This window comes from Schistocerca cancellata, chromosome 1, assembly GCF_023864275.1.
Source record: "Schistocerca cancellata isolate TAMUIC-IGC-003103 chromosome 1, iqSchCanc2.1, whole genome shotgun sequence".
Lineage (NCBI taxonomy): Eukaryota > Metazoa > Arthropoda > Insecta > Orthoptera > Acrididae > Schistocerca > Schistocerca cancellata.
In genome coordinates this window covers 1,163,165,427-1,163,191,088 of record NC_064626.1, presented here as the reverse complement: position 1 = coordinate 1,163,191,088, position 25,662 = coordinate 1,163,165,427, and the positions used below count along the sequence as shown (strand labels likewise).

The 25,662-nt window shown below is 42.1% G+C and overlaps 1 protein-coding gene across 1 annotated transcript in view; it reads right to left on the bottom strand.

Annotated features, from left to right (window-relative positions):
* Positions 1–25,662, bottom strand: part of LOC126138248 (nephrin-like) — a 179,966-nt gene that overhangs the window by 79,810 nt on the left and 74,494 nt on the right. The window contains exon 7 of the mRNA XM_049915219.1: positions 4,482–4,626. Coding sequence (XP_049771176.1) covers positions 4,482–4,626 — 145 coding nt within the window. The remainder of the gene's footprint in view (positions 1–4,481; positions 4,627–25,662) is intronic.

Genomic DNA, 25,662 nt, shown 5'->3' with positions numbered 1-25,662 from the left:
TCGATGGCTATTAATACATTAGAACAGTGTTGGCCACGGCATGCCAAATTTCACCTGGAACAGCGCGACATTTGATTTAACATTGCGGCGCAGTTCGGTCGGCGCAACTCTCTGAGTTCGGCAAAATCGCGGCGTCAGCGCTGTTTACCTTTTGTCCGCAGCTCGTGGCCGTGCGGTAGCGTTCTCGCTTCCAACGCCCGGGTTCCCGGGTTCGATTCCCGGCGGGGTCAGCGATTTTCTCTGCCTCGTGATGACTGGGTGTTGTGTGATGTCCTTAGGTTAGTTAGGTTTAAGTTGTTCTAAGTTCTAGGGGACTGATGACCACAGATGTTAAGTCCCATAGTGCTCAGAGCCATTTGAACCATTTTTTTTACCTTTTGATATTTGTTTGTGATAGGAAGGACCTTCACAGGTCGAGTGGCTGCTTGTACAAAAAGAGATAGTCTAGCGCTCTATCATCGCAATCCTATAAAATTAGTGGGAATGATAGAAGAAAGGGATGACAGTTCTGAATTCGCGTAAGTGACAGGTACTGCATATTTGCTATGGAACGATATTACAGTATCACGCAGAAAGAATTTAAAGATTTAGTTGACAACGAAAATTACAAAGATCGACAGACAGGATTCATTATCCTGTACATCAAAAAGCGGTTAGTGCTATATTTGCAAGCTTGGAGCACTTGAAGAAATAGTTGGTAAGAATAGTAAAATTCTGAAGTCACTTGTATTCTTCCATTGTTAGTGAAAAACTTTTGAATGGAATTGAACGACGAATATGGAGACTTCATGTTTCACAGCGAAGTATGTAGGTCAACTCAAGTGGCATGCCTGGAACGATTTTTTGATTTAAAACTCACTACGTCGAATTTATGAAGGAAAAAGGAGTGCAGGTTCGAAAAGTAGAACTTCCGAAATGCAACGCAGACTTCGCATTTTAAGTGGACTTGACTGCACACTACCTAAGTAAGACATTGCAAGGTAACTTATTTCTGACTTGATGGGGAAGCATTTAAAAAGAAAATCGCCTTGTAGAGGGACACATTTTGACAAACACTGTCTAGTTCCCTATGATCACTGCCATTAAAGGAAACACGAGGTTTGAATAATTAATTGTCGCCTTCAGAGATAGTTTCCTTAACGTTTTGAGGACATGGTAAATCTTACATCTATTGGCGAAGCGTTTTCGAGACCGTTTGCTGCTTCAGTGGAAAGCACCCCTGCGCACGTGCAGATGTAAGTAACTACCTACAAAACTTCGTGGCAGATTGAAACTGTCTGCCGGAGCAAGACTCGAAGTCGGGCCTTTGCCTTTTGTAGGCAAGTGGTCTACCATCTGAGCTACCCAAGCACAACTCACGCACCGTCCTCACAGCTTCATTTTTGCCAGTACCTCGTCTCCTACCTTCCAAACTTTACAGAAGCTCTCCTACGAACCTTTCAGAACTAGCACTGCTGACAGAAAGTATATTGTGGTAGCTCAGATGGTAGAGCACTTGCTACCGAAAGGCAAAGGTCCTGAGTCCGAGTCTCGGTCCAGCACACAGTTTTAATCTTCCAGGAAGTTTCATCTCAGCGCACACTCGGCTTCAGGGTGAAAATCTCATTCTGGAACTACCTACAAGGTTCCCGTTTTAATGAGAAATCCTTATACATACGTTAAAACTGTCCAGGACGTCTACATTGCTCTCCTCAGGTTGTGTTTCCAAGCCTTCATAATAAGGTAGCAAAAGTGGTGCAATATTTCGATACACATATTTGTGTGAAAGACCTTTCGATTGTGAAACTAAATACACTCCTGGAAATGGAAAAAAGAACACATTGACACCGGTGTGTCAGACCCACCATACTTGCTCCGGACACTGCGAGAGGGCTGTACAAGCAATGATCACACGCACGGCACAGCGAACACACCAGGAACCGCGGTGTTGGCCGTCGAATGGCGCTAGCTGCGCAGCATTTGTACACCGCCGCCGTCAGTGTCAGCCAGTTTGCCGTGGCATACGGAGCTCCATCGCAGTCTTTAACACTGGTAGCATGCCGTGACAGCGTGGACGTGAACCGTATGTGCAGTTGACGGACTTTGAGCGAGGGCGTATAGTGGGCATGCGGGAGGCCGGGTGGACGTACCGCCGAATTGCTCAACATGTGGGGCGTGAGGTCTCCACAGTACATCGATGTTGTCGCCAGTGGTCGGCGGAAGGTGCACGTGCCCTTCGACCTGGGACCGGACCGCAGCGACGCACGGATGCACGCCAAGACCGTAGGATCCTACGCAGTGCCGTAGGGGACCGCACCGCCACTTCCCAGCAAATTAGGGACACTGTTGCTCCTGGGGTATCGGCGAGTACCATTCGCAACCGTCTCCATGAAGCTGGGCTACGGTCCCGCACACCGTTATGCCGTCTTCCGCTCACGCCCCAACATCGTGCAGCCCGCCTCCAGTGGTGTCGCGACAGGCGTGAATGGAGGGACGAATGGAGACGTGTCGTCTTCAGCGATGAGAGTCGCTTCTGCCTTGGTGCCAATGGTGGTCGTATGCGTGTTTGGCACCGTGCAGGTTAGCGCCACAATCAGGACTGCATACGACCGAGGCACACAGGGCCAACACCCGGCATCATGGTGTGGGGAGCGATCTCCTACACTGGCCGTACACCACTGGTGATCGTCGAGGGGACACTGAATAGTGCACGGTACATCCAAACCGTCATCGAACCCATCGTTCTACCATTCCTAGACCGGCAAGGGAACTTGCTGTTCCAACAGGACAATGCACGTCCGCATGTATCCCGTGCCACCCAACGTGCTCTAGAAGGTGTAAGTCAACTACCCTGGCCAGCAAGATCTCCGGATCTGTCTCCCATTGAGTATGTTTGGGACTGGATGAAGCGTCGTCTCACGCGGTCTGCACGTCCAGCACGAACGCTGGTCCAACTGAGGCGCCAGGTGGAAATGGCATGGCAAGCCGTTCCACAGGACTACATCCAGCATCTCTACGATCGTCTCCATGGGAGAATAGCAGCCTGCATTGCTGCGAAAGGTGGATATACACTGTACTAGTGCCGACATTGTGCATGCTCTGTTGCCTGTGTCTATGTGCCTGTGGTTCTGTCAGTGTGATCATGTGATGTATCTGACCCCAGGAATGTGTCAATAAAGTTTCCCCTTCATGGGACAATGAATTCACGGTGTTCTTATTTCAATTTGCAGGAGTGTAAATCACGATTACGTGGCAACTTGAGTGCAATTTTTTGCGTCTACCGTATGTTGGCAGTTTGCACGGGGTAAGAATTATATTACGACTTCAGCATAGCAAAAATCATTACATGATACTGAAAATTTGTTCTGTTTATGGCGTATGTTGTTTTGTGAATTATAAAAACAAGGTCGTACGCAGTGCGACTGCGCTGCCATTTAAACGCGGCGCGTTCGCAGTTTTCCCCTCTTCCCGCTGCTCACACTCAAACAGTGTCCCGTGGTGGTGGGGGAAATGTGCAGCGAGGCTGAACGCTTTGACACTCGTGCTTGGACACGACTCGCGAGCCTGCATTAAAATATCTTAAACTTCCATGTACAGTAACTTAGCAATAAGATGTCTTATGCATTAGGAGGATGTACTTCCAAGAGCATAAACAAACCCAGCGGACATGTACTACGGTTGCTGGCCAGTCATCGCGTTTGTGTTTGTTTAAGGGGGGTAGAACGTCAAACGGGCTGACTTGGAGCAGCAAATTCATAAAACTTTATCAGCATGACCAGGAAGGATTCAGGATTCACACTCGTAGCAGCGGAAGTTCAAAAACATAACAAAATATATTTTTTTACATGTGAAATTTCATCATTTTTTCACTTACTATTGGCTGCATTTGTTGCTATAGGTACACTTTTCTTCATAAGTAAGAGAAACTGTTCGATGAATTTTGTACAGCATACAAACCATACTTACAGGTGTCTGAAACTCTAGAATCTATTTAATTTATGAAAAACTGAATGAGCTGTTACGTTTTAAACTTTATGTTCAGAAAAAAAATCAAATTTTGCAGTTAATTATCTCAATTTTTACCACAGTTTTTAATAGATTTGGAAAATTGTAGAGTTTCATACATCTGTAAGTATGGTTTGTATGCTGTGCAAAATTTATGAAAGAATCTCTCTTACTCGTGAAGAAAAATGTACCTATAGCAACAAATGCAGCCAACAGTAAGTGAAAAATGATGAAATTTCGTACCTAAAAAAAATTATTTTGTTATGTTTTCGAGCTTCCACTGCTATGAGTGTGAATTCTGAATCCTTCCTGGTCATGCTGACAAAGTTTTATGAATTTATTTGTAAGAGTATAGAGAGTGGAAATTAAAATGTCCTGTGGTGCCCCTCCTGCTCCAAGTCGGCCCGTTTGACGTCCTACCCGCCTTAAACAGGTTTATTCTCGTAATGAATGACAGAGAGCGGCACGCGCAGTGCGGCAGCGCTGCTGCGACTCACACAGCACGGAGAGGGTGCGGGCGTCCTCGAGCCTGGCGGCGGGCAGCCGGGGGTTGTGGGCGCGGCACGCCACCTGCCCCCCGTCGTCCTCCGGACCGGCGCGCAGCGTCAGCTCGCTCAGGGACACGTTGCCGCCCGAGCGCTCCTGCAACACACACAAAGGCAGGCGTGCGACGTGCTCACCGTGTCTCCTACCTTGTCTCGATCATGTAACAGTAGATTAGATTAGATTAGATTAATACTTGTTCCATAGATCACGAATACGACACTTCGTAATGATGTGGAACGTGTCAGGTTAATAAAAGATGTCTGTACAAGATATTACATTACACAAAATATTGCATGACACTAATGTTTAAGTTGCTGTTGTTGTTTTTTTTCCTTAATTTATATCTAAAAATTCAGCCAATGAGTAGAAGGAGTTGTCATCTAGGAATTCTTTTAATTTATTTTTAAATGTTAGTTGGCTATCTGTCAGGCTTTTGATGCTGTTTGGTAGGTGACCAAGGACTTTTGTGGCAGCATAATTTACCCCTTTCTGTGCCAAAGTCAGATTGAACCTTGCATAGTGAAGATCATCCTTTCTCCTGGTGTTATAGCTGTGCACACTGCTATTACTTTTGAACTGGGTTGGATTATTAACAACAAACTTCATAAGTGAATATATATACTGTGAGGATCGCTAGATCCTTAAGTAGATGTCTGCAGGATGACCGTGGGTGGGCTACAGCAATTATTCTGATTACACGTTTTTGAGCAATGAATACTTTTCCACTCAACGATGAATTACCCCAGAATATGATGCCATACGAAAGCAGTGAATGAAATTAGGCATAGTAACCTAATTTACTGAGATTCTTATCACCAAAATTTGCAATAACCCTAATGGCATACGTAGCTGAACTCAGACGTTTCAGCAGACCATCAATGTGTTGCTTCCAGTTTAACCTCACATCAATGGACACACCTAAAAATTTTGAAAATTCTACCTTAGCTACAGACTTCTGTTCAAAGTCTATATTTATTACTGGAGTTGCGCCATTTACTGTACGGAACTGTATATACTGTGTTTAATCAAAATTTAAAGAGAGTCCGTTTGCTGAGAACCACTTAATAATTTTGTGACGAACATCATTTACAATTACATCACTTAGTTCTTGGTTTTTGGATGTTATTACTATACTTGTATTATCAGCAAAAAGAATTAACTTTGCATCTTTATCAATGTGGAATGGTAAGTCATTAATGTATATCAAGAACAGTAAAGGACCTAAGACCGAACCTGTGGGACCCCGTACTTGATAGCCCCCCAGATTGAGGAATCAGCTGTTGTTTTAACATTACATGAACCACTTATTTCAACTTTCTGCATTCTTCCAGTTAAGTATGAATTAAACCATTTGTGCACTGCCCCACTCAAACCATAATGATTAAGCTTATCTAAAAGAATTCCATGATTTACACAATCAAAGACCTTTGAGAGATCACAAAAAATACCAATGGGTGATGTCCGGTTATTCAGAGCATTTAATATTTGATCAGTGAAAGCGTATATAGCGTTTTCTGTTGAAAAGCCTTTGCTAGTCAGTTTGTAAGGTGCCTATAACTTCGCACCTTACAGGCACCCATCCACATACTTTGCCGTGAACACAATTAGGTACCAGGTGATAGGTTGTACATCGTATATATATGAATATAAATGGGTGTCTTTATTATCAAAACGGCGTAATGAATAATTGCCTATACTAGTAGAGGTGGGAACGACAGTGGAAATAAAACGGCAGGCGCAACTCAAGGAAGGAAGGCCCACACAGCTGTGGTGGTTCAGCTCGACACAGCAAGCGGCAAGGCGGACGGTCTGGACACCTGAGCGCGAAGACACAATAGAGTCGAGACCAGCTGGTATTGTAGCCGGACGGTAACGATTATACTTCGGAAACTACGAAAATCTTGGACGCAGCTGAGAGGAACGAGGATGCGTCACCTCGGAAACCACGAGGCTGGATTATTTCCAAGGATTTTTACTCAGAAGCGTACCATTGTACGAGTATAGGTTTTTCCTCGTAAATTTCCCGTGCTGGACGACAAAAGACTAAAATATGGTTGGTCGGCGCTCGGGAGAATCTACGGAGAGGGAGAATATTCCGTGGTTTCGGGAATATGATTCGTTTTCGGAATTACGAGGGTGGGGAACCAAGCCGTGTTGGGAGGCCAGCAGTGGAGAGATGTGGTCTCCCGTTGTGAGCGCTCATGTGTGACGGTGACTCGATATCAGCTTTGTTGGAACAGGCGGACTTTATAACGATATGTTTACGTAATGCGTATACATAAACATACAGTTATAAATGTTCCCGTTCGTAGTCGCTAATTATAACAATATGTTTACTTTTGTGCTGTAACATATAGCTATAATCAGCGATGGAAATATATTTGCGAACGCCGACCGTGTGCGACTGTTTCTTGTTGGATCGTCTGATCAGTCGGAAGTTGCATTGCAGAGGAGAGTAAATCCCTATTCAAAATATAATTATTTTTGGATAGCTCAACATGAAATTGCTAAGGGACCGTAGTTTATCATGCATTTACCATTAGAATATGGCGCGGAGAAAATATTTCGCCGCATGCAACTTCCGTCCGATTTCGACGAAAGAATTCGTGACTGTGAACTCTCTATTTGGCAGAAACATAAAGAAAATTAAATAACTTCATGAAGAAGTGAAATATAGATTCTGTACTAAATAAATAGTCCATACACCAATTCCATTTAACTCTGAATTTATGGCAATTAATAGATGAACTTACACTGCAATGAAGGATTTAACATGGATGCCGTTTTGACTGGCACTTCTCTTCTCGTAATGAAAATAATTCCTTTGTCGTTTTCACATACACGTCGCACAATAAATCTACTGCTATGCAGTATTGTACTTCTACTTTATACTAAAATAATATTATTTTTAACAATAATAATACGGCGGCAAGACATGCGCGTCCGACACAAGTTACAAGAGACAAGAGAAAAAAAATTAGTAACTGAGTAACTGTTCATCGAGAATAGCTCGTACATCAAAAGAATGTGTAAAAGTGTTCTTCTTCTGTCCGTTTTTCGCGCCGCGGTTTTCAAAGTCAGTAACTCAATGCATCTCTGACGGCGCTTCGACAACAAACAAGTTACGTCACAGGTAGTTCACCTTTTACATTCTCGTAACATTATTTGCTAACTGTAGCTGTTGCCGAGCGACTGCTCGATTAGTGAATGATTTAAAATGATAAGGCAATCACATAATGTTACAAGTATTTGCGAGATGTCCCAACATTGTTTCCAAGGCATTAAGCTTTGCTCACAAGTCTCTGGTCGTTACCCGCCGACCAGCACGGATGAGTTGATCAAGGCGCTCCTCACTGCGAGGGATGACAGCTGTGCGGGGTCGGCTGTGCCGTGGCTTGTCAAGCACAGCCTTTCCACCATCTTGAAACTGCCGTACCCGTCGCCTCGCATTGCTCATACGATGTAGTCAAACAATTACTGAGTCAAAGACGTCAAATGATGCAGGACGGAAATCGCCAAATGGTGAATTCTATTAAAAATGATTTGAAAGACGAAAATCGTCAAATGAAAGAGGGAAATAGACAAATGTTAGCCTCGCTTGAAGATAAACTTTCTACAGTAAGCGAAGAAATAAAAACTGTTAGAGAAAACGTAGCCAAAGAAGTATCAAAGCAAGTTAAGGATGCTGTTTCTCAAATGCGAAGTGGAATAATTTTCGAACTGAATGACACTTTAGCTACCATGCAAAGCGAGACAGCTGACATCCGAAACGCAACCTAGAATCTTGACTCCACCGTAACCACGGTTAATCACAGATTAGACAGTGTACTACGCAGGTAGAAAAACTAACCGAGGGAATGTCAAATTTGACTCTGGAAACTGAAACGAAAGTAAAGGAGAGGCTAGATAGTCATGAGAGAGAATTTAGAAAAAAGTATGAGAACTGGATTGCTGGTAAGGACAAATTTGTCGAAAACAAAGACCTAGTAGAGACTGTGAAAGCAATCACTCTTGGTATTTTGTTAGCTCCTGTAAGATCCGGAGATACCGTAATGTCTGAACTCGGTCGCATTAGGCGTTCGCAAATATATTTCCACCGCTGATTATAGATATATGTTACAGCACAAACGTAAACATATTGTTATAATTAGCGACTACTAACGGGGACATTTATAACTGTATGTTTATGTATACACATTACGTAAACATATCGTTATAACTTACTGTCTTTGCTCTAAGGAGAGTTTATAGTTAGAACAGTTAGGCACTGTATTGTTGCGAACCTATACGATCCTGGACATCACCTCCGAGTTGGAAGTCGTTATTGAGTACTCAGCGTTCAGTAATTGAGAGCACTTCCTCTTCCTATGCTTACGTTGAGACTTTGTCTGAACTCCGGCCTTGTGGGTGGGAGTTCGCGTTTCTTGTCTGTATAACACAGAGAGTATTACATTATATTAGTTAGAGGACCGCCTTCTGCCGTCCTAGTGTTTGAAAGAGTTTATTTGTGGCTGGAGTTCTTCCGTCGTCGCAGACGAGTACGAGAACCATCACTTCGACACACCGGACGCAGTACATACGTGATATCGCAAATTGCTTCGGCTTATTAGGGCTATAAAACTTAAACAGCTGTGATCACGTTAGTTTATTTCCACTCAGGTTCCACACCACCGTAGATCATCTTTGAAAGTAGTGTCTTCTAGTGTTTGGTTGGTAGGTGATGTCATTCATTTCGCGTTATTGATATAGATCTCGCAGTCATAATAAGGGGCAGAGTTGGGCAATTGATTAGTAATTTTACTCAGTAAATGTAAACTTTGTAATATAAAGGTTAATTTAATATACAATAAATATATAAGCAGGGACAACGTTTATCATTTAGTAGTATTAGTTGCCTTAATCATTCATTTATGTTTAGGTTGTAATTTCTATGTTAAAGTCCATTAAGAGATCCTAAGATATGCTTCAGGGGGCAGTCAGACAGGGCCAAACCTTCATTTTAGCGTTTATTATTTTCCGTTGCTCACATTTATTTTTACACCCGCCTGGAGAACCATCTTGGAAGTTAATTACGCTGAAGAGCCAAAGAACTGGTAGACCTGCCTAATGTGGACGGCCCCCAAGAGCACGCAGAAGTGCCGCAACACGACGTAACATGCACTCGACAAAGGTCTGAAGTAGCGCAGGGCTGTCCATAAATCCGTAAGAGTACGAGGGGGTGGAGATCTCTTCTGAACAGCACGATGCAAGGCATCCCAGATAGGCTCAATTATGTTCATGTCTGGGGAGTTCGGTGACCAGCGGAAATGTTTAAACACAGTAGAGAGTTCCTGAAGCCACTGTGTAGCAATTCTGGACGTGTGGGGTGTCACATTGTCCTGCTGGAATTTCCCAAGTCCGTAGGAATGTACAATGGACACGAATGGATACAGGTGCTCATACAGGATGCTTACATAGGTGGCACCTGTCAGAGTCGTGTCTAGAGACGTATCAGGGGTCCCATATCACTTCAAACTCATTTAAATCTTGATAACCTGCCATTGTAGCAGAAGTAACCGATCTAACAACTGCGTCAGAGACTTGTTGTCTTATATAGGCGTTTATTTTGCCTGTTTATATATCTCTGTCTTTGAATACCCATGCCTATACCAGTTTCTTTGGCGCTTCAGTGTATTTAGTTACATGTTCCATAGATCATTTAAACGATTCTCTTACGGAAATGTTGTGGAAAGAGTCCGTTCAGGATATGCCCCACACTGTTACAGAGCCTTCAGCAACTAGAACAGTCCCCTGCTGACGTGCAGGATCCGTGGATTCATGAGGTTATCTCCATACCCATACACGTCCATCGGCTCGATACAATTTGAAACGAGACTCGTCCGACCAGGCAACATGCTTCCAGTCATCAACAGTCCAGTGTCGGTATTGACGGGCCCAGGCGAGGCGTAAAGCTTTGTGTCGTGCAGTCATCAAAGGTACACGAGTAGGCCTTCGCCTCCGAAAGCCCATATCGATTATGTTTCATTGAATGGTTCGCACGCTGACACTTGTTGATGGCCCAGCACTGAAATCTGCAGCAATTTACGTAAAGGTTGCACTTCTCTCACGTTGAACGATTCTCTTCAGTCGCTGTCGGTCCCGTTCTTGCAGGAACTTTTTTCCGGCCACAGTGATGTCGGAGATCTGATGTTTAATCGGATTACTGATATTCACGGTACACTCGTGAAATGGTTCTATGGGAAAATCCCCACATCATCGCTACTTCGGAGATGCTGTGTCCCATCGCTCTTCTGCCAACTATAACACCACGTTCAAACTCACTTAAATCTTGATAACCTGTCATTTTAGCAGCAGTAAGCGATCTAACAACTGCGCCGGAGACACTTGTTGTCTAATAAACGCGTTGCCGACCGCAGCGCCGTAGTATGCCTGTTTACTTATCTCTATATTTGAATACGCATGCCTATACCAGTTTCTTTGTCACTTCAGTGTATATAGTCGCATGTGCCATAGATCACGTAAACGATTCTCTTAGCGAAATGGGTGGAAAGAGTAAGTTCAGGTTATGTATACATCATTAGCAATAACATTAATGAACAAACTAAACTACACTTCAAAGCAAGTGGTAGGTGGTAAGGTCTCATGGGACCAAACCGCTGAAGTCATCGCTTCCTAGGCTTACACAGTACTTAATCTACCTTAAACTAACTTACGCTAAGGACACCTCACCCACCCACGCCCGAGGAAGGACTCGAACCACCGACGGGGGAGCCGCACGAACCGTGACAAGGCGCCCGAGACTGTGCGACTTCTTTGGCAAGGCACTTCAAAGCAAGGTTTTCATCTCAGGCTACCAGCTTTTTACAGAGTGACAAGTAATGAACTGTATGAAGAAAAATGGTTCAAATGGCTCTGAGCACTATGGGACTCAACTGCTAAGGTCATTAGTCCCCTAGAACTTAGAACTAGTTAAACCTAACTAACCTAAGGACAGCACAAACATCCATGCCCGAGGCAGGATTCGAACCTGCGACCGTAGCGGTCTTGCGGTTCCAGACTGCAGCGCCTTTAACCGCACGGCCACTTCGGCCGGCTGTATGAAGAAAAAACGTAAATTAGTTACAAACTACGGCGTGCACACACTTTATTCAACATGTAAACGTCACTTCGTCACTATGTTCGGATTTACGTTATGACATGTTCGACATGCCTGCCATCATTGGTGACGATGTGGCGCAGATAAATAGCGAAATTTTGCATGACCCGCTGAAGTGTCGGAAAATCGACACTGTAGATGATCTCCTGAATGGCTGTTTCCAGCTCAGCAATGGTTTTGGGGTTCTTTCTGTACACCTTGTCTTTAATATAGCCCCTAAAAAAGAGGTCGCATGTGTTCAATCCGGAGAATATGGCGGCCAATCAAGGCCCAGAGTGAGAATGCAATCCCCAAAGTGCTCCTCGTCACTTTGAGTAATGGGGGTGAAATCATCTTCCAAAACATTCACGTACTGTTCGCTAGTCACCTTGCCATCAAGGAATATCGCACCCATTATTCAGTGACTGGACATTGCTCACCACACAGTCACCCGTTGACTGTGAAGAGACTTCTCGATCGCGAAATGCGGATTCTCTGTCCCCAAATGCGCCAATTTTGCTTAATGATGAGCCCATCCAAATGAAAGTGGACTTCGTCGCTAAACCAAACCATACAGCGCATGCGAATCCAGGTCATGCCCCCCGGCCAACTGTGCAGTTTGAACGTCCTAACGCAAACCGTTCAGAAGTTATGACGATTTTATTTCATATAGTTCAATAACTGTCACCCTGTAAATACGCTGTGAAACAGAATTAAAAGATTATTTATTACAAAGCCTGTAATTGCCTCTGCATCCCTCATTTAAGTTTGAAATTTGGCTCAAAGGCGCCTGCAATCACTCTCTGTAATGATGCTAAAGCATTGCCGCCATCGCCGGGCTCGGCAACTTCCGAAGAAAAGGCCACAGCTCGGAACTTTATGCTCGGTGTAAAGTGGGTTAATGACATCGTATCGGCTAATGATATCGCGTTTTACCAGAATTCTTCCCAACGTCACCGTGGTCGTGTTACCCGATGAGATTCTCGTCAAAGGCCCTCCTACCCATATTTCGTCCCTTCTTTTGATGTTGTGGCGGTGCGGGTTGGTCTCTCACTGTCTTTTAAATAATCAGTCCACCCACCTGGGTAGGTTTCAGGTTGTCCGCCCCTTCACTCTGCGATGGTAGATCCTGGTTTAGCTGACGACACCAGCGTTGACGAAAAATCGACTAAATCACCACTATGTAAAGGCTACATAACTTCAGTCCATGTGCAGTAGCTGAAAGTTAATTAAACTATCTAGCGTTCGGTATCCTTGCATGAATCGTTTGAAAAAAAAATGTCTAAAATTTCCGTTAAATTGATTTATAGTCTCTAAAAAAGTAAAATGTCTATCAAGTCCGTATTTAATATCCCAACATCAATTACAGAATGTTACTGACTGTCGCTTTTACATGTTCACAACCTTTCCGTTAAATTGATTTATAGTCTCGAAAAAAGTAAAATATCTATCAAGTCCGTATTTAATATCCCAACATCAATTATGGAATGTTACTGACTGTCGCTTTTACAAGTTCACAGCCGATAGCAGCCAGAAGATATTTAGTCCGGTCTTATATTCTGAACGTCCTAAACCGTCAGTGACCCACGGATACTTGCGAGTTGATACAGTCAGTATTTCAGTAGGCTTCTCGTAAAGAAGTGGTCGCCATAATGTCTTTTTATCTGAACGAAAGAAGCCATGCGAAGGACCACCTACCGCTTTATTCACGCATCATAGCGCCACAGGAAGAGCAATGAAAATACATAAAAACCCTTTCCTGCTCCAGATCATGTTTCAATTTCGTTGAATTGTTTTGAACGATCCTTGGTCTTTACAATCTGCACACAAGAGCAAAATCTGAGTCGTGCTGCACCCCAAAGGACTGCGATCACCTTCAATGGGAAAAACAGAAGTGATTTCCAGCGTTCCCCAAGGTAGTGTTATAGGCCCTTTGCTGTTCCTTATCTATATGAACGACTTGGGAGAAAGCCTGAGCAGTCGCCTTAGGCTGTTTGCAGATGACGCTGTCGTTGATTGACTAGTAAAGTCATCAAAAGATCACAACAAATTGCAAAACGGCTTGGGAAACATATGTGTAGGGTGCGAAAATTGGCAATTCACCGTAAATAACGAAAAGTGTGAGGTCATCCATATGAGTGCCAAAAGGAATTCGCTAAACTTCTGTTACACGATCGATCAGTCAGCCGTAAATCAACTAAATACCTAGGAATTACAATTACGAACCAATTAAATAGGAAGGAACGCATAGAAAATGTTGTGGGGAAGACTAACCAAATACAGCGTTTTATTGGCAGGATCTTAGAAAATGTAACACATCTACTAAGGAGACTGTGTACACTACGCTTGTCTGTCCTCTTTTACAGAATACAGCTGCGCCGACCTTGCATCGATTAGTGCGTTTTTCAAGACATGCATTAAAAAGGGGGGGGGGGGGGAGGGGGGAGGCGTTGCTATACGTCCCAACTAAAAAAAATTGAAGAAGCATAAATTCGCTACTTATTCTTGAGCTACATCAACAACACCCTTTTTAAAGACATACTTTTAGCACACTCTCAGCAGTACAACGCACTTTCAGGAACGTCTTTCACTTTTACTCACGAGATAAAATGCGAAAATAAGGCTATGTTCAAATGGCTCTGAGCACTATGGGACTTAACTTCTGAGGTCATCAGTCCCCTAGAACTTAGAACTACTTAAACGTAACTAACCTAAGGACATCACACACATCCATGCCCGAGGCAGGATTCGAACCTGCGACCATAGCGGTCGCGCGGTTCCAGACTGTAGCGCCTAGAAACGCTCTGCCACACCGGCCGGCGCGAAAATACTGAGTACGAAATTCATTGGGAAGGTTACATTCACTCTGAAAAATTTAAAACATATACGGATGTTGGTCGAGTAAGTCATTTAAATGATGAATATTTTTTCAGAATTTTAAAATATGAAGTAACTGACTACATTTCAACATTCACCCAAACACCGGTTTTTCAAGGCAAGGGTTAAGATTTACGAGTACTACTTCATCTTCGATGCTACGGAACAAATCTCATCTGCTACAAGTTTGGTTCCCGATTTTCGGTGGAGGTAGTATGGAGCAAATCAAAAAACCCAATGTCCAGTCAACACGGGCTCTGAAATACATGCCTTAAGAGCTGTCAGCGCTTGTTCAGTGCGTACATATGGCATATCGCCTCAGTTGTGCGACTGGATTCATGATTTTCTGTCGGAAGGGTCACAGTTCGTAGTAATAGACGGAAAGTCATCGAGTAAAACAAAAGTAATATCCGGCGTTCCCCAACGAAGTGTTATAGGCCCTCTATTGTTCCTGATCTATATTAACGACATATGAGGCAATCTGAGTAGCCCTCTTAGACTGTTTGCAGATGATGCTGTCATTTACCGTCTTGTAAAGTCATCAGATGACCAAAAAGAATTGCAAAATGATTTAGATAAGATATATATATGGTGCGAAAAGTGGGAATAGACCCTCACAAAAGAAAAGTGCGAAGTTATTCACATGAGTACTAAAAGAAATCAGCTAAATTTCGATTACGTGATAAGTCATACAAAGCTGAAGACTGTAAATTCAACTAAATACTTAGGGATTACAATTACAAATAACCTAAATTGGAACGATCACATAGATAATATTGTGGGTAGAGCAAACCAAAGACTGCGAGACATTGGCAGAACATTTAGAAGGTGCAACAGGTCTACCAAAGAGACTGCTTACACCCCACTTGTCCACCCTATTCTGGAGTATTGCTGTGCGGTGTGAGATCCGCATCAGGTGGGACTGACGGATGACATCGAAAAAGAGCAAAGAAGGTCAGCTCGTTTTGTATTATCGCGAAATAGGGGAGATAGTGCCATAGACATGATACGTGAATTGGAGTGGCAATCATTAAAGCAAAGGCGTTTTTCGTTGTGGCAGGATCTTCGAATGAAATTTCAATCACCAGTTTTCTCCTCCGAATGTGAAAACATTCTGTTTGCATCAACTTACATAGTGTTGTGTACATAGTTCCGCATAGTCAATGAGTACACAACTTTCCCAATAGAGCGCGCCCCGCTAAGCACAACAGCGCAGGCGCAGCGCTCGTCCGCCTCCGCACTACGAGATGGCGCTGTCTTAGAGACGGACCAAATTCTGCTTCCGCCGATCCGGGTATTAATGTGTAACGCAGCCAATGAGATTGCTGCTAATGTAGAACCTTTTCTCCTCACGGATGACACTCACGCAGTGATACCTGAACGCTCGAGGTATTATAACTAGTGTACAGACCTCCAATTAGTCAGTCTGCATTAGTCTGCATTTGTCTGTAGTCAAGTTTCAGTCTGCGCCTAATAAGATTATCATATTCCTGTACATAGCCATGAAGAGAAATGTATAGACACTTTGTTAAGTATCAGAGATATGTGAGAATAAGATTAACATACCAAGACCAAACGAACTTAAGATTATAAATTGTAAATAGCATCCAGAATCAAGCTAAGTGAGGTTTATGTGTATTATTAATTTAATATATGTGTGTGAAAATTAATCAAGTTCTGTTTAAAGTTGGTCACCGTCAATCTGCTACTCTAAGCCTGCAAGTGGCATTTCTATCGTCTGACCTAACGGCAGAAGATAAACACGCCACGATAAGACCACGAGACATATTGCTGACAATCGCCTACTTCGCTAGAGCGAGAAGTCAAATAATCTGATGTTCTGTGTACCGAAGGTCTTACAGTACGCACACCACACATAGGGAGAAATTAATTATCACGCTAAAATAAGAAAAATCAGGGCTTGCAGAGAAAAATTTAAGTGCTCATTTTTCCCGCACGTCGTTCGAAAGTGGAACAGTAGAGAGACAGCATGAAGGTGGTTCATTGAATCCTCTGTCAGGCGCTTTATTGTGAATAGCAGAGTAATCACGTAGTTGTAGATGAAGATGAAGACATGTTTCGCATTAGCGAAGATGAGCATGTGCTTATAGCTCTTAAGGTATGCCTTTTAGAGCTCATGTTTACAACACTTCTTTACTTCTAATGATCGTTCCTATCCTGTCCCTGAACATTGACCAGATGCATATACGCAAGTTGTCTTCCTACGTTACTTCTTGTGCAACAACACGATGAAGTCCGAAAATGGCTACCAAAGATGATAGATAACTGAGCTGACATATGAAGACTGTGATGTGTGCTTCTTACTGAATCCATTGATCGGCAAGTAATGGAGTGGTAAATGCAATTACAGCAGCTTTACTGAAATACGTGAAGGGCGCTTATGGCAAATGGCAACATGGTTTTTAGCACCTACATGTGAGCTGAAGCGAGAATGATCGCCACGGCACTTATAATAACTGCGAGTAGTTATAGTGGGTGTCAAATATTTCGAAATGGTATTTACAAATTCTACAACCGTACACATTGTCCTCTATCTTTGTTACTTGGTAGCTAATCACTTCATTGTATTTCTGAACTATATTTTTCGACTTATTTATCAAGTGATGCGTGCGTGCGCGCGCGCGCGTGCGTGTGTGTGTGTGTGTGTGTGTGTGTGTGTGTGTGTGTGTCAGCTATATCAAAATAATTAACAACGCAAGCAGCTTTTAGATCTGCAAATCCAATTAGACGATCTTCACTGTAATAGGTGACGGGCACTCATACAAATGGTGGAACTTGTGCGTTGACATGAATGTTGCTCTGAGTTTCTGAAATCATAATTATCATCGTTCAGCTACGTTGAATTTGGTGCTGAATTCCACTGGATCAGAAATTGTTCAAAAACGTGTAGGAATTTTGCTAACGCAAAGTGCGAAGAGTATAGTCATTAGTTTTTTTTTTTTTTTTTTTTTTTTTTTTTTACATTTTAGGCGCAAATTTCGGGCGAGGGTAGATCTTTATTTTTTTGACTAGACTTCAAAGTTCAAAGTTAAATTAAATCGTGCCTGTCATACAGAGTTTAGGTAGTTAATTAGAACTTTCGAAAGCAAGTTTAAAAGTTTGTGTACATTAGCTTTTAATTACGTGTTAGTGCATGCTACAAAACTTCAGTGATCTTGTGCCATGTTATTCTCTGCTTTTGTGTAAATTTTCTGTAAATTTTTGTGTAAACTTTTCTATCAAACCATATGTGACAAATAATATAATGAGGCTCTTCCTTGACAATGTAGATTATGTAGAAAGGACAGAAAAATCGCTGAACATAAGAGAAAGATTTGTGCCCTTCAGGCTGAAGTAGAAAACGTGAATTTGGAATAATGTAGGATAAGGGAGGAAAATGAGATGGGGTACTGGGAAATGGTAACAAGCAATATTTTGGAGTAACTCAACACTTAGGTAAAAAGTATTCACTGCTCAAAAGAAAGTGGTTAGAAAAATGGGTGTGGCTCATGGTCGGACATCTCGTAGGCATCTCTTTAAAAGGTTAGGAATTCTTACAACAGCCTCATAGTACATTTACGCAGTAACAAAATTTGTTCTGAACAACATGGGCCAGTTTAAAAACAACTGTGACATTCATGATTATAATACGAGAAGAAAGAAAGACTTACACTGACCTCTACTTAACCTGTCTTTGGCACAGAAAGGGGTAAAATACGCTGCTGTAAAACTTTTCGATAAATTACTAGATGAAATAAAATTTCCAACGGACAGCAGCAATATTTTCATGAATAAATTGAAATCATATCTCCTTGACAACTCCTTCTATACCATAGATGAATTCTCGTGTCATCATCATCACCATCATCATCATCATTTAAGACTGATTATGCCTTTCAGCGTTCAGACTGGAGCATAGCCCCCCTTATAAAATTCCTCCATGATCACCTATTCAGTGCTAACGTTGGTGCCTCTTCTGATGTTAAACCTATTACTTCAAAATCATTCTTAACCGAATGCAGGTACCTTCTCCTTGGTCTTCCCCGACTCCTCCTACCCTCTATTGCTGAACCCATGAGTCTCTTGGGTAACCTTGCTTCTCCCATGCGTGTAACATGACCCCACCATCTAAGCCTGTTCGCCCTGACTGCTACATCTATAGAGTTCATTCCCAGTTTTTCTTTGATTTCCTCATTGTGGACACCCTCCTGCCATTGTTCCCATCTACTAGTACCTGCAATCATCCTAGCTGCTTTCATATCCGTAACCTCAACCTTGTTGATAAGGTAACCTGAATCCACCCAGCTTTCGCTCCCATACAACAAAGTTGGTCGAAAGATTGAACGGTGCACAGATAACTTAGTCTTGGTACTGACTTCCTTCTTGCAGAAGAGAGTAGATCGTAGCTGAGCGCTCACTGCATTAGCTTTGCTACACCTCGCTTCCAGTTCTTTCACTATGTTGCCATCCTGTGAGAATATGCATCCTAAGTACTTGAAACCGTCCACCTGTTCTAACTTTGTTCCTCCTATTTGGCACTCAATCCATTTATATTTCTTTCCCACTGACATTACTTTCGTTTTGGAGAGGCTAATCTTCATACCATAGTCCTTATATTTCTGATCTAGCTCTGAAATATTACTTTGCAAACTTGCAATCGAATCTGCCATCACAACTAAGTCATCCGCATATGCAAGACTGCTTATTTTGTGTTCACATATCTTAATCTCACCCAGCCAGTCTATTGTTTTCAACATATGGTCCATAAATAATATGAAAAACAGTGGAGACAGGTTGCAGCCTTGTCTTACCCCTGAAACTACTCTGAACCATGAACTCAATTTACCGTCAACTCTAACTGCTGCCTGACTATCCATGTAAAGATGTTTAATTACTTGCAAAAGTTTGCCTCCTATTCCATAATCTCGTAGAACAGACAATAACTTCTTCCTAGGAACCCGGTCATATGCCTTTTCTATATCTGATGCTGGCAACAATCTGAATTCTTGTGTAGGAATAAATAAATCTATAGGTATAATATATGCATTTTGTGCCATTTGAGGTAATGGGGTAGGTAATATAAAATTTAAGTTTTAAAAAATTTTTAAAAATTCATATGTGCATTTGTTTTTCGCTTGACACGTTCCACATCATAACGGTTGCCATGAGATTGATCAGTGGAACAAGTAACTAACTAACTAATTTGATTACACAATGTCAGATGCAGCTGCCATAATAACAATTGAAGATATCGGCTATAAATAATGGTAAGAGACAAGGCGGTTGTTTGGAGAAATTACAGAGTAAAGTTTCAACAAAATGTCATAAATAAGGTAGTTCAAATACATACATTACGATTTTTTATTCAGTTTTTTTTTCAAATGTTTCTGGAGTTACGCCATAGTATCAAAACTCTAAATTGTATCCAAAAATGTTTGCTTAAAAAGACGTCAAAGGGTACTTAATATTGCTTACTTGCAGGCTGAATTTGCCTGACATGGGTTAAAATTCACTTAACACTGTTTATTTACAGGGCGAATTAACGATACATAGCTGCAAAACCTCTCAAAAATATACATTTAAAAGATTCGAATTGTTACAATTAATGATACTACGATTTGCATTACCACGTTTTGAAATACTGAAGTACAATATGTCAATAACTATTATGTGATGTAAAGGACGTCCCTTAACATTTCTGTCATCACACTGGCGTAAATCACGTGGACATTGGTAAGGGGTACGACTTAACGTTGTTTACTTACTTAAGTAATTATTCAAATTTCCTTTATTAGCAACATCTGCAGAAGGCCATTTGCGTACAGGATCTTTACCTGAGCCGTAGTTACTGACATCAACCTCGTACTTCCGCAAACCGTCCGTGGAAGCCATTAACATCGCATGAAAACCGCACACGTTACTACTGTTCAAATGTGTGTGAAATCTTATGGGACATAAGTGCTAAGGCCATCAGTCCCTAAGCTTACACACTACTTAACCTAAATTATCCTAAGGACAAACACACACACCCATGCCCGAGGGAGGACTCGAACCTCCGCCGGGATCTACTACTGTTAGCCACACGTTTTTGGCACTTACCACTGGTTACATGCACACATCCTGACGATGTTCCCAATAGTGAGATTCTGGACTGTTCACTCGATGAGATCAAGTATGAAAGCAGCTTACCCTACTAGCAATCTGCGTTTAAATTTAGAGCTACTCTGGTACGAAATATTCCATGACTACATCGCTAAGTTTCATGAGGACAATTCTCAACGCCCCGCGCTACAAGCACAGCCATACTGTTCACTCGATTACGCAGGATTGTACAGCTCTACTTTCTACCCCGAATCAGGAAAAGGACCTCTTTGCAGCACGAACTGGAGGAACCACATAGATAAGGTTGTGCTGAAGGCGAAGAGAAGACTGTGTTTTATTAGCAAAACACTTACAAGATGCAACAAATTTACGAAAGAGACTGCCAATACTAGTCTTGTCCCCCACCTTGTGGAGTGTAGCTGCGTGCTAGGATTGACGGGAGATACTGAAAAAGTCCGAAGAAGGGGAGCTCTGTTGGTATTTTCGCGAAATGTGAGTGAAATTGTCACGAATGTGATACTGGAGTCCGGTTGGAAATCAGGATAACGACGTTTCTCATTGCAGGGAGTTCTTTCCACGAAATATCAATCACCAACTTTCTCATCGGAATGCGAAAATATTTTGTTCATTCCTACCTACATAGAGAGAAATGACCATCGTAATAAGATGAGAGAATTAGAACCTCGCACAGAAAGATGTAGGTGTTTATTTTTCTCAAATACTGTAATCTGAAAACAGTTCTGCGTACCCTCTGCTAAGAAATTAGGTGTGAATTGCAGAGTAGTCACGTAGATGTAGATGTAGATCAGAAACATTGTTGTTGCTACCACTGCATCAGCGTACCCTCTGCTAAGAAATTAGGTGTGAACTGCAGAGTAGTCACGTAGATGTAGATTTAGATTAGAAACATTGTTGTTGCTACCACTGCATCAGCCACAGCGAACCAGATATTAATTCTTCTCTCAAAGGATATATGACAATGAAGTTATTATAAGTCATTATACCACGGAAGGAACAAAAGAAGAGATCACTCGCCTGTTTCGAACCTGCCCTGACAGATCAAAAAGATGGAGCAAGCCTTCTCACCAGGACTCACTAATCCTTTAGAGCACTAGGGAGACATGGAAGTTTTATTCCCCCAGTTGTGTAAGATTTCTAACCACTACCCGATAATTCCAGCGAGATCAGTGTCCTCCAAGCAAGTATTTTCTAAGTCAAGTAACAGATTATCAGCGAAACGATTGGATAAAATATTAATAAAAATATCGTGTGGCTAGGACCTCCCGTCGGGAAAACCGTTCACTGGGTGCAAGTCCTTCGATTTGACGCCACTTCAGCTACTTTCGCGTCGATGGGGATGAAATGCTGATGATTAGGACTGAGCGGAGAAAATCTCCGACCTAGTCGGGAATCGAACCCGGGCCTTTAGGATTGACATTCTGTCAAACTGACCACTTTTTTTTTAATCTCATTATGTTCCTTTTCGTTCTTTGCATCTGCCGTTTCAGTTCATCGTTGATCCATTAACCCAGTTTAGTTTATTACAGAGAGCAGCTAACACTCTGACCGAACACGCTGAGTTACCATGCCGGCACCACGCAGCTACCAGAGGCGGACGATAAAATATTGATTTCGTGTAACTGTACTGAGGAAGAATGGGAAGTTTAGATAAGATTTAAATTAATTTCTTTTGGGTATCAGCCAGCTGCTTCTCTGATAACGTGCTCTTTAATTTCATATTTCAAATTCCAAATTTTTAAATATTGCGATATGTCATGTGAATAAAAACATTGCTCGATTTACTGCTCCTCTTAGCCTATTTAAAATTCGTGAAAATCGATTGTTTCTCACTGTTACAAACAGATTTTAAAAAACAGAGCTCGAAAGACTGGAGCTGATAGAGAGTATGTACTCTAATCGTTTTAACTAAGGTAAGTATCGATAGCTCAAGGTATCGATACTACTCTTTTAGTACTATTATGATTTGGATAGTGTCTGACGATAATTTTCGTGAGTAATATATCGATAGTTTACGATTTCTGTCGAGTCCGTAGCTGTGTTTACTAAATTTTGTGTCCTGTATGCTCTCAATTATCACATATGAATCCAAGTTGCTGACAACAATAATACACAGAATAATGGAAAAGCGAATTGAGGATCTGTTAGATGAGGTTCACTTTGGTTTTCGGGAAGGTAAAGGCACCAGAGGGGAGGTTCAGACGTTGCGTTTATCTTTTTAACTAAGGTAGGTATCGATAGCTCAAGGTATCGATACTGCTCTTTCAGTACTATTATGATTTGGATACGTATCTTACGATAATTTTAGTGAGTAACGTATCCATAGTTTACGATTTCTGTCGTGTCCGTAGCTGTGTTTACTATATTTTGTGTAATGTATGCTCTCAATCATCACACATGAATCAGAGTTGCTAACAACAATAATACACAGAAAAAGGGAAAAGCGAAATGAGGATCTGTTAGATGACGTTCACTTTGGCTTTCGGGAAGGTAAATGCATCAGAGAGGAGGTTCAGACATTACGTTTGATACTGGGAAGAAGACTAAGGAAAAATTCGTAGGATTTGTCTACCTGGAAAAGAGTTCGACGATAGAGAATGATGCCAAATTTTCGAATCTCTTAGAAAAGTAGGAGTAAGCTGTAGGAAAAGAAGGGTCATGCAAAATATTTAGAAGAACCAAGAGGTACAATAATGCTTGAAGACCCAGAAGGACGGCTATTAAATATTTTGTAAGACAGGGGTGCAGCCTTTGGTCCCTCCGTTCAATCATCGAAAAAGGAGTGACGAAAATAAAAGAAACGTTTAAGGTCAAAGGACATCAAAGATAAAATTCGCTGATTACATTGCGACCTTCTACATCTATATCTACGTGATAACTCTGCTATTCACAGTTAAGTGCCTGGCAGAGGCTTCAATGAACCACCTTCAAGCTGTCTCTCTACCATACCACCCTCGAACGGCGCGCGGGAAAAACGAGCACTTACAATTTTTCTGTGAGAGCCCTTATTTCTCTTATTTCACCGTGATGATCATTTCTCCCTTTGTAGGTGGGTGCTAACGGAATTTTTCGCAATCAGAAGAGAAAACTGGTGATTGAAATTTCATGAGAAGATGCCGTTGCTACGAAAAACGCCTTTGTTTTAATGATTTCCACTCCAATTCATGTATCATGCCTGTGGCACTATCTCCCCTATTTCGCAATGATACAAAACGAGCTGCCCTTCTTTGAACTTTTTCGATCTCATCGTCACTGCCACCTGATGCGGATCCCACACCGCACAGCAGTACTCCAGAATAGGGAGGACAAGCGTGGTGTAAGCAGTCTCTTTAGTAGATCTGTTGCACCTTCCAAGTGTTCTGCCAATGAATCGCAGTCTTTGGTTTGCTCTACCACAATATTATCTATGTGATCGTTCCAATTTTGGTTAATTGTAATTGTAATCCCTAAGTCTTTAGTTGAATTTACACCCTTCAGATTTGTGTGACTTACTGCGCAATAGAAATTTAGCGGATTTCTTTTAGTAATCATGTGAATAACTTCATACTTTCCTTTATTCAGGGTCAATTGACACTTTTCGCACCAGACAGATATCTTATCTAAATCATTTTGCAATTCGTTTCGGTCATCTCATGACTTTACAAGACGGTAAAAGACAGCATCATCTGCAAACAATCTAAGGCGGCTCGTTAATATAGTTTAGGATCAACAGAGATCCTCCTTGGGAAACGCCGGATATTACTTCTGTTTTACTCGATGACTTTCTGTCTATTACTACGAACTGAGACCTTTCTGACAGGAAATCACGAATCCAGTCACACAGCTGAGGCGATATTCCACAGGCACGCAGTTTGATTAGAAGACGCTTGTGAGGAACGGTGTCGAAAGCCGTCTGGAAATCTAAAAACATGGAATGAATTTGACATCCCCTGCCGATAGCACTCATTACTTGATGAGTATAATAAGCTAGTTTTGTTTCACAAGAATGATATTTCAGTGAAAGAGAAGAAGAATGAAAGGAAGTGTCGAACAGAATGAACAATGTAGTGAGTAAAATATATGGAGTGACAGTCCACTGAAGGAAAACCTAATTGCCGGCCGGTGTGGCCGAGCGGTTCTAGGCGCTTCGGTCTGGAACCTCGCGATCGCTACGGTCGCAGGTTCGAATCCTACCTCGGGCATGGATGTGAGTGATGTCCATAGGTTAGTTAGGTTTAAGTAGTTCTAAGTTCTAGGGGACTGACGACTTCAGATGTTAAGTCCCATAGTGCTCAGACCCATTTGAGCCATTTTTTGAAACCTAATTAATGAAGAGCAGCAAAAATGAGATTAGTGGTAAACTTGGCATCAAAATTGGCGACCCGAGCAGACAAAGTTAAGAATTTTGCTACCTTTGAAGCAAGATATCGCACGACGGCTGGAGGAAGGATGAGATAAAAAAAAACATACTAGCACTGGCAAAAAGGGCATTCCTGGCGAAGAGAAGTTTTCTAGTATTAAACCTTTGCCAGGATTTCAGAAATAAATTTCTGAGAATGTACGTTTGGAACGCACCACTGTATGGTAGTGAATCGTGGACAGAGGTAAAATAGGAAAAAGAAAAGAATCGAAGTGTTTGAGAGAATGTTGAAAATTAGGTGAACAGATAAGACAAGGACTGAGGAGTGTCGGCGAAGAAAGGAGTATGTGGAAAACAAGAAAACAGGACGACACTGCATGGCATCATGGACTAGCACTATGGCACTACAGGGAACCGTAGAGGGCAAAAACTTCAGGGGAGGAAGAGATTAGAGTGTCTCCAACAAACAAATGAGGACGTAAGGTGAAGTACTTAAAAAATGTTCAAATTGTTGTGAAATCTTATGGGACTTAACTGCTAAGGTCATCAGTCCCTAAGCTTACACACTACTTATTCTAAAGTATCCTAAGGACAAACAATCAAACACCCATGCCCGAGGGAGGACTCGAACCTCAGCCGGGACCAGCCGGGTGTAACTACT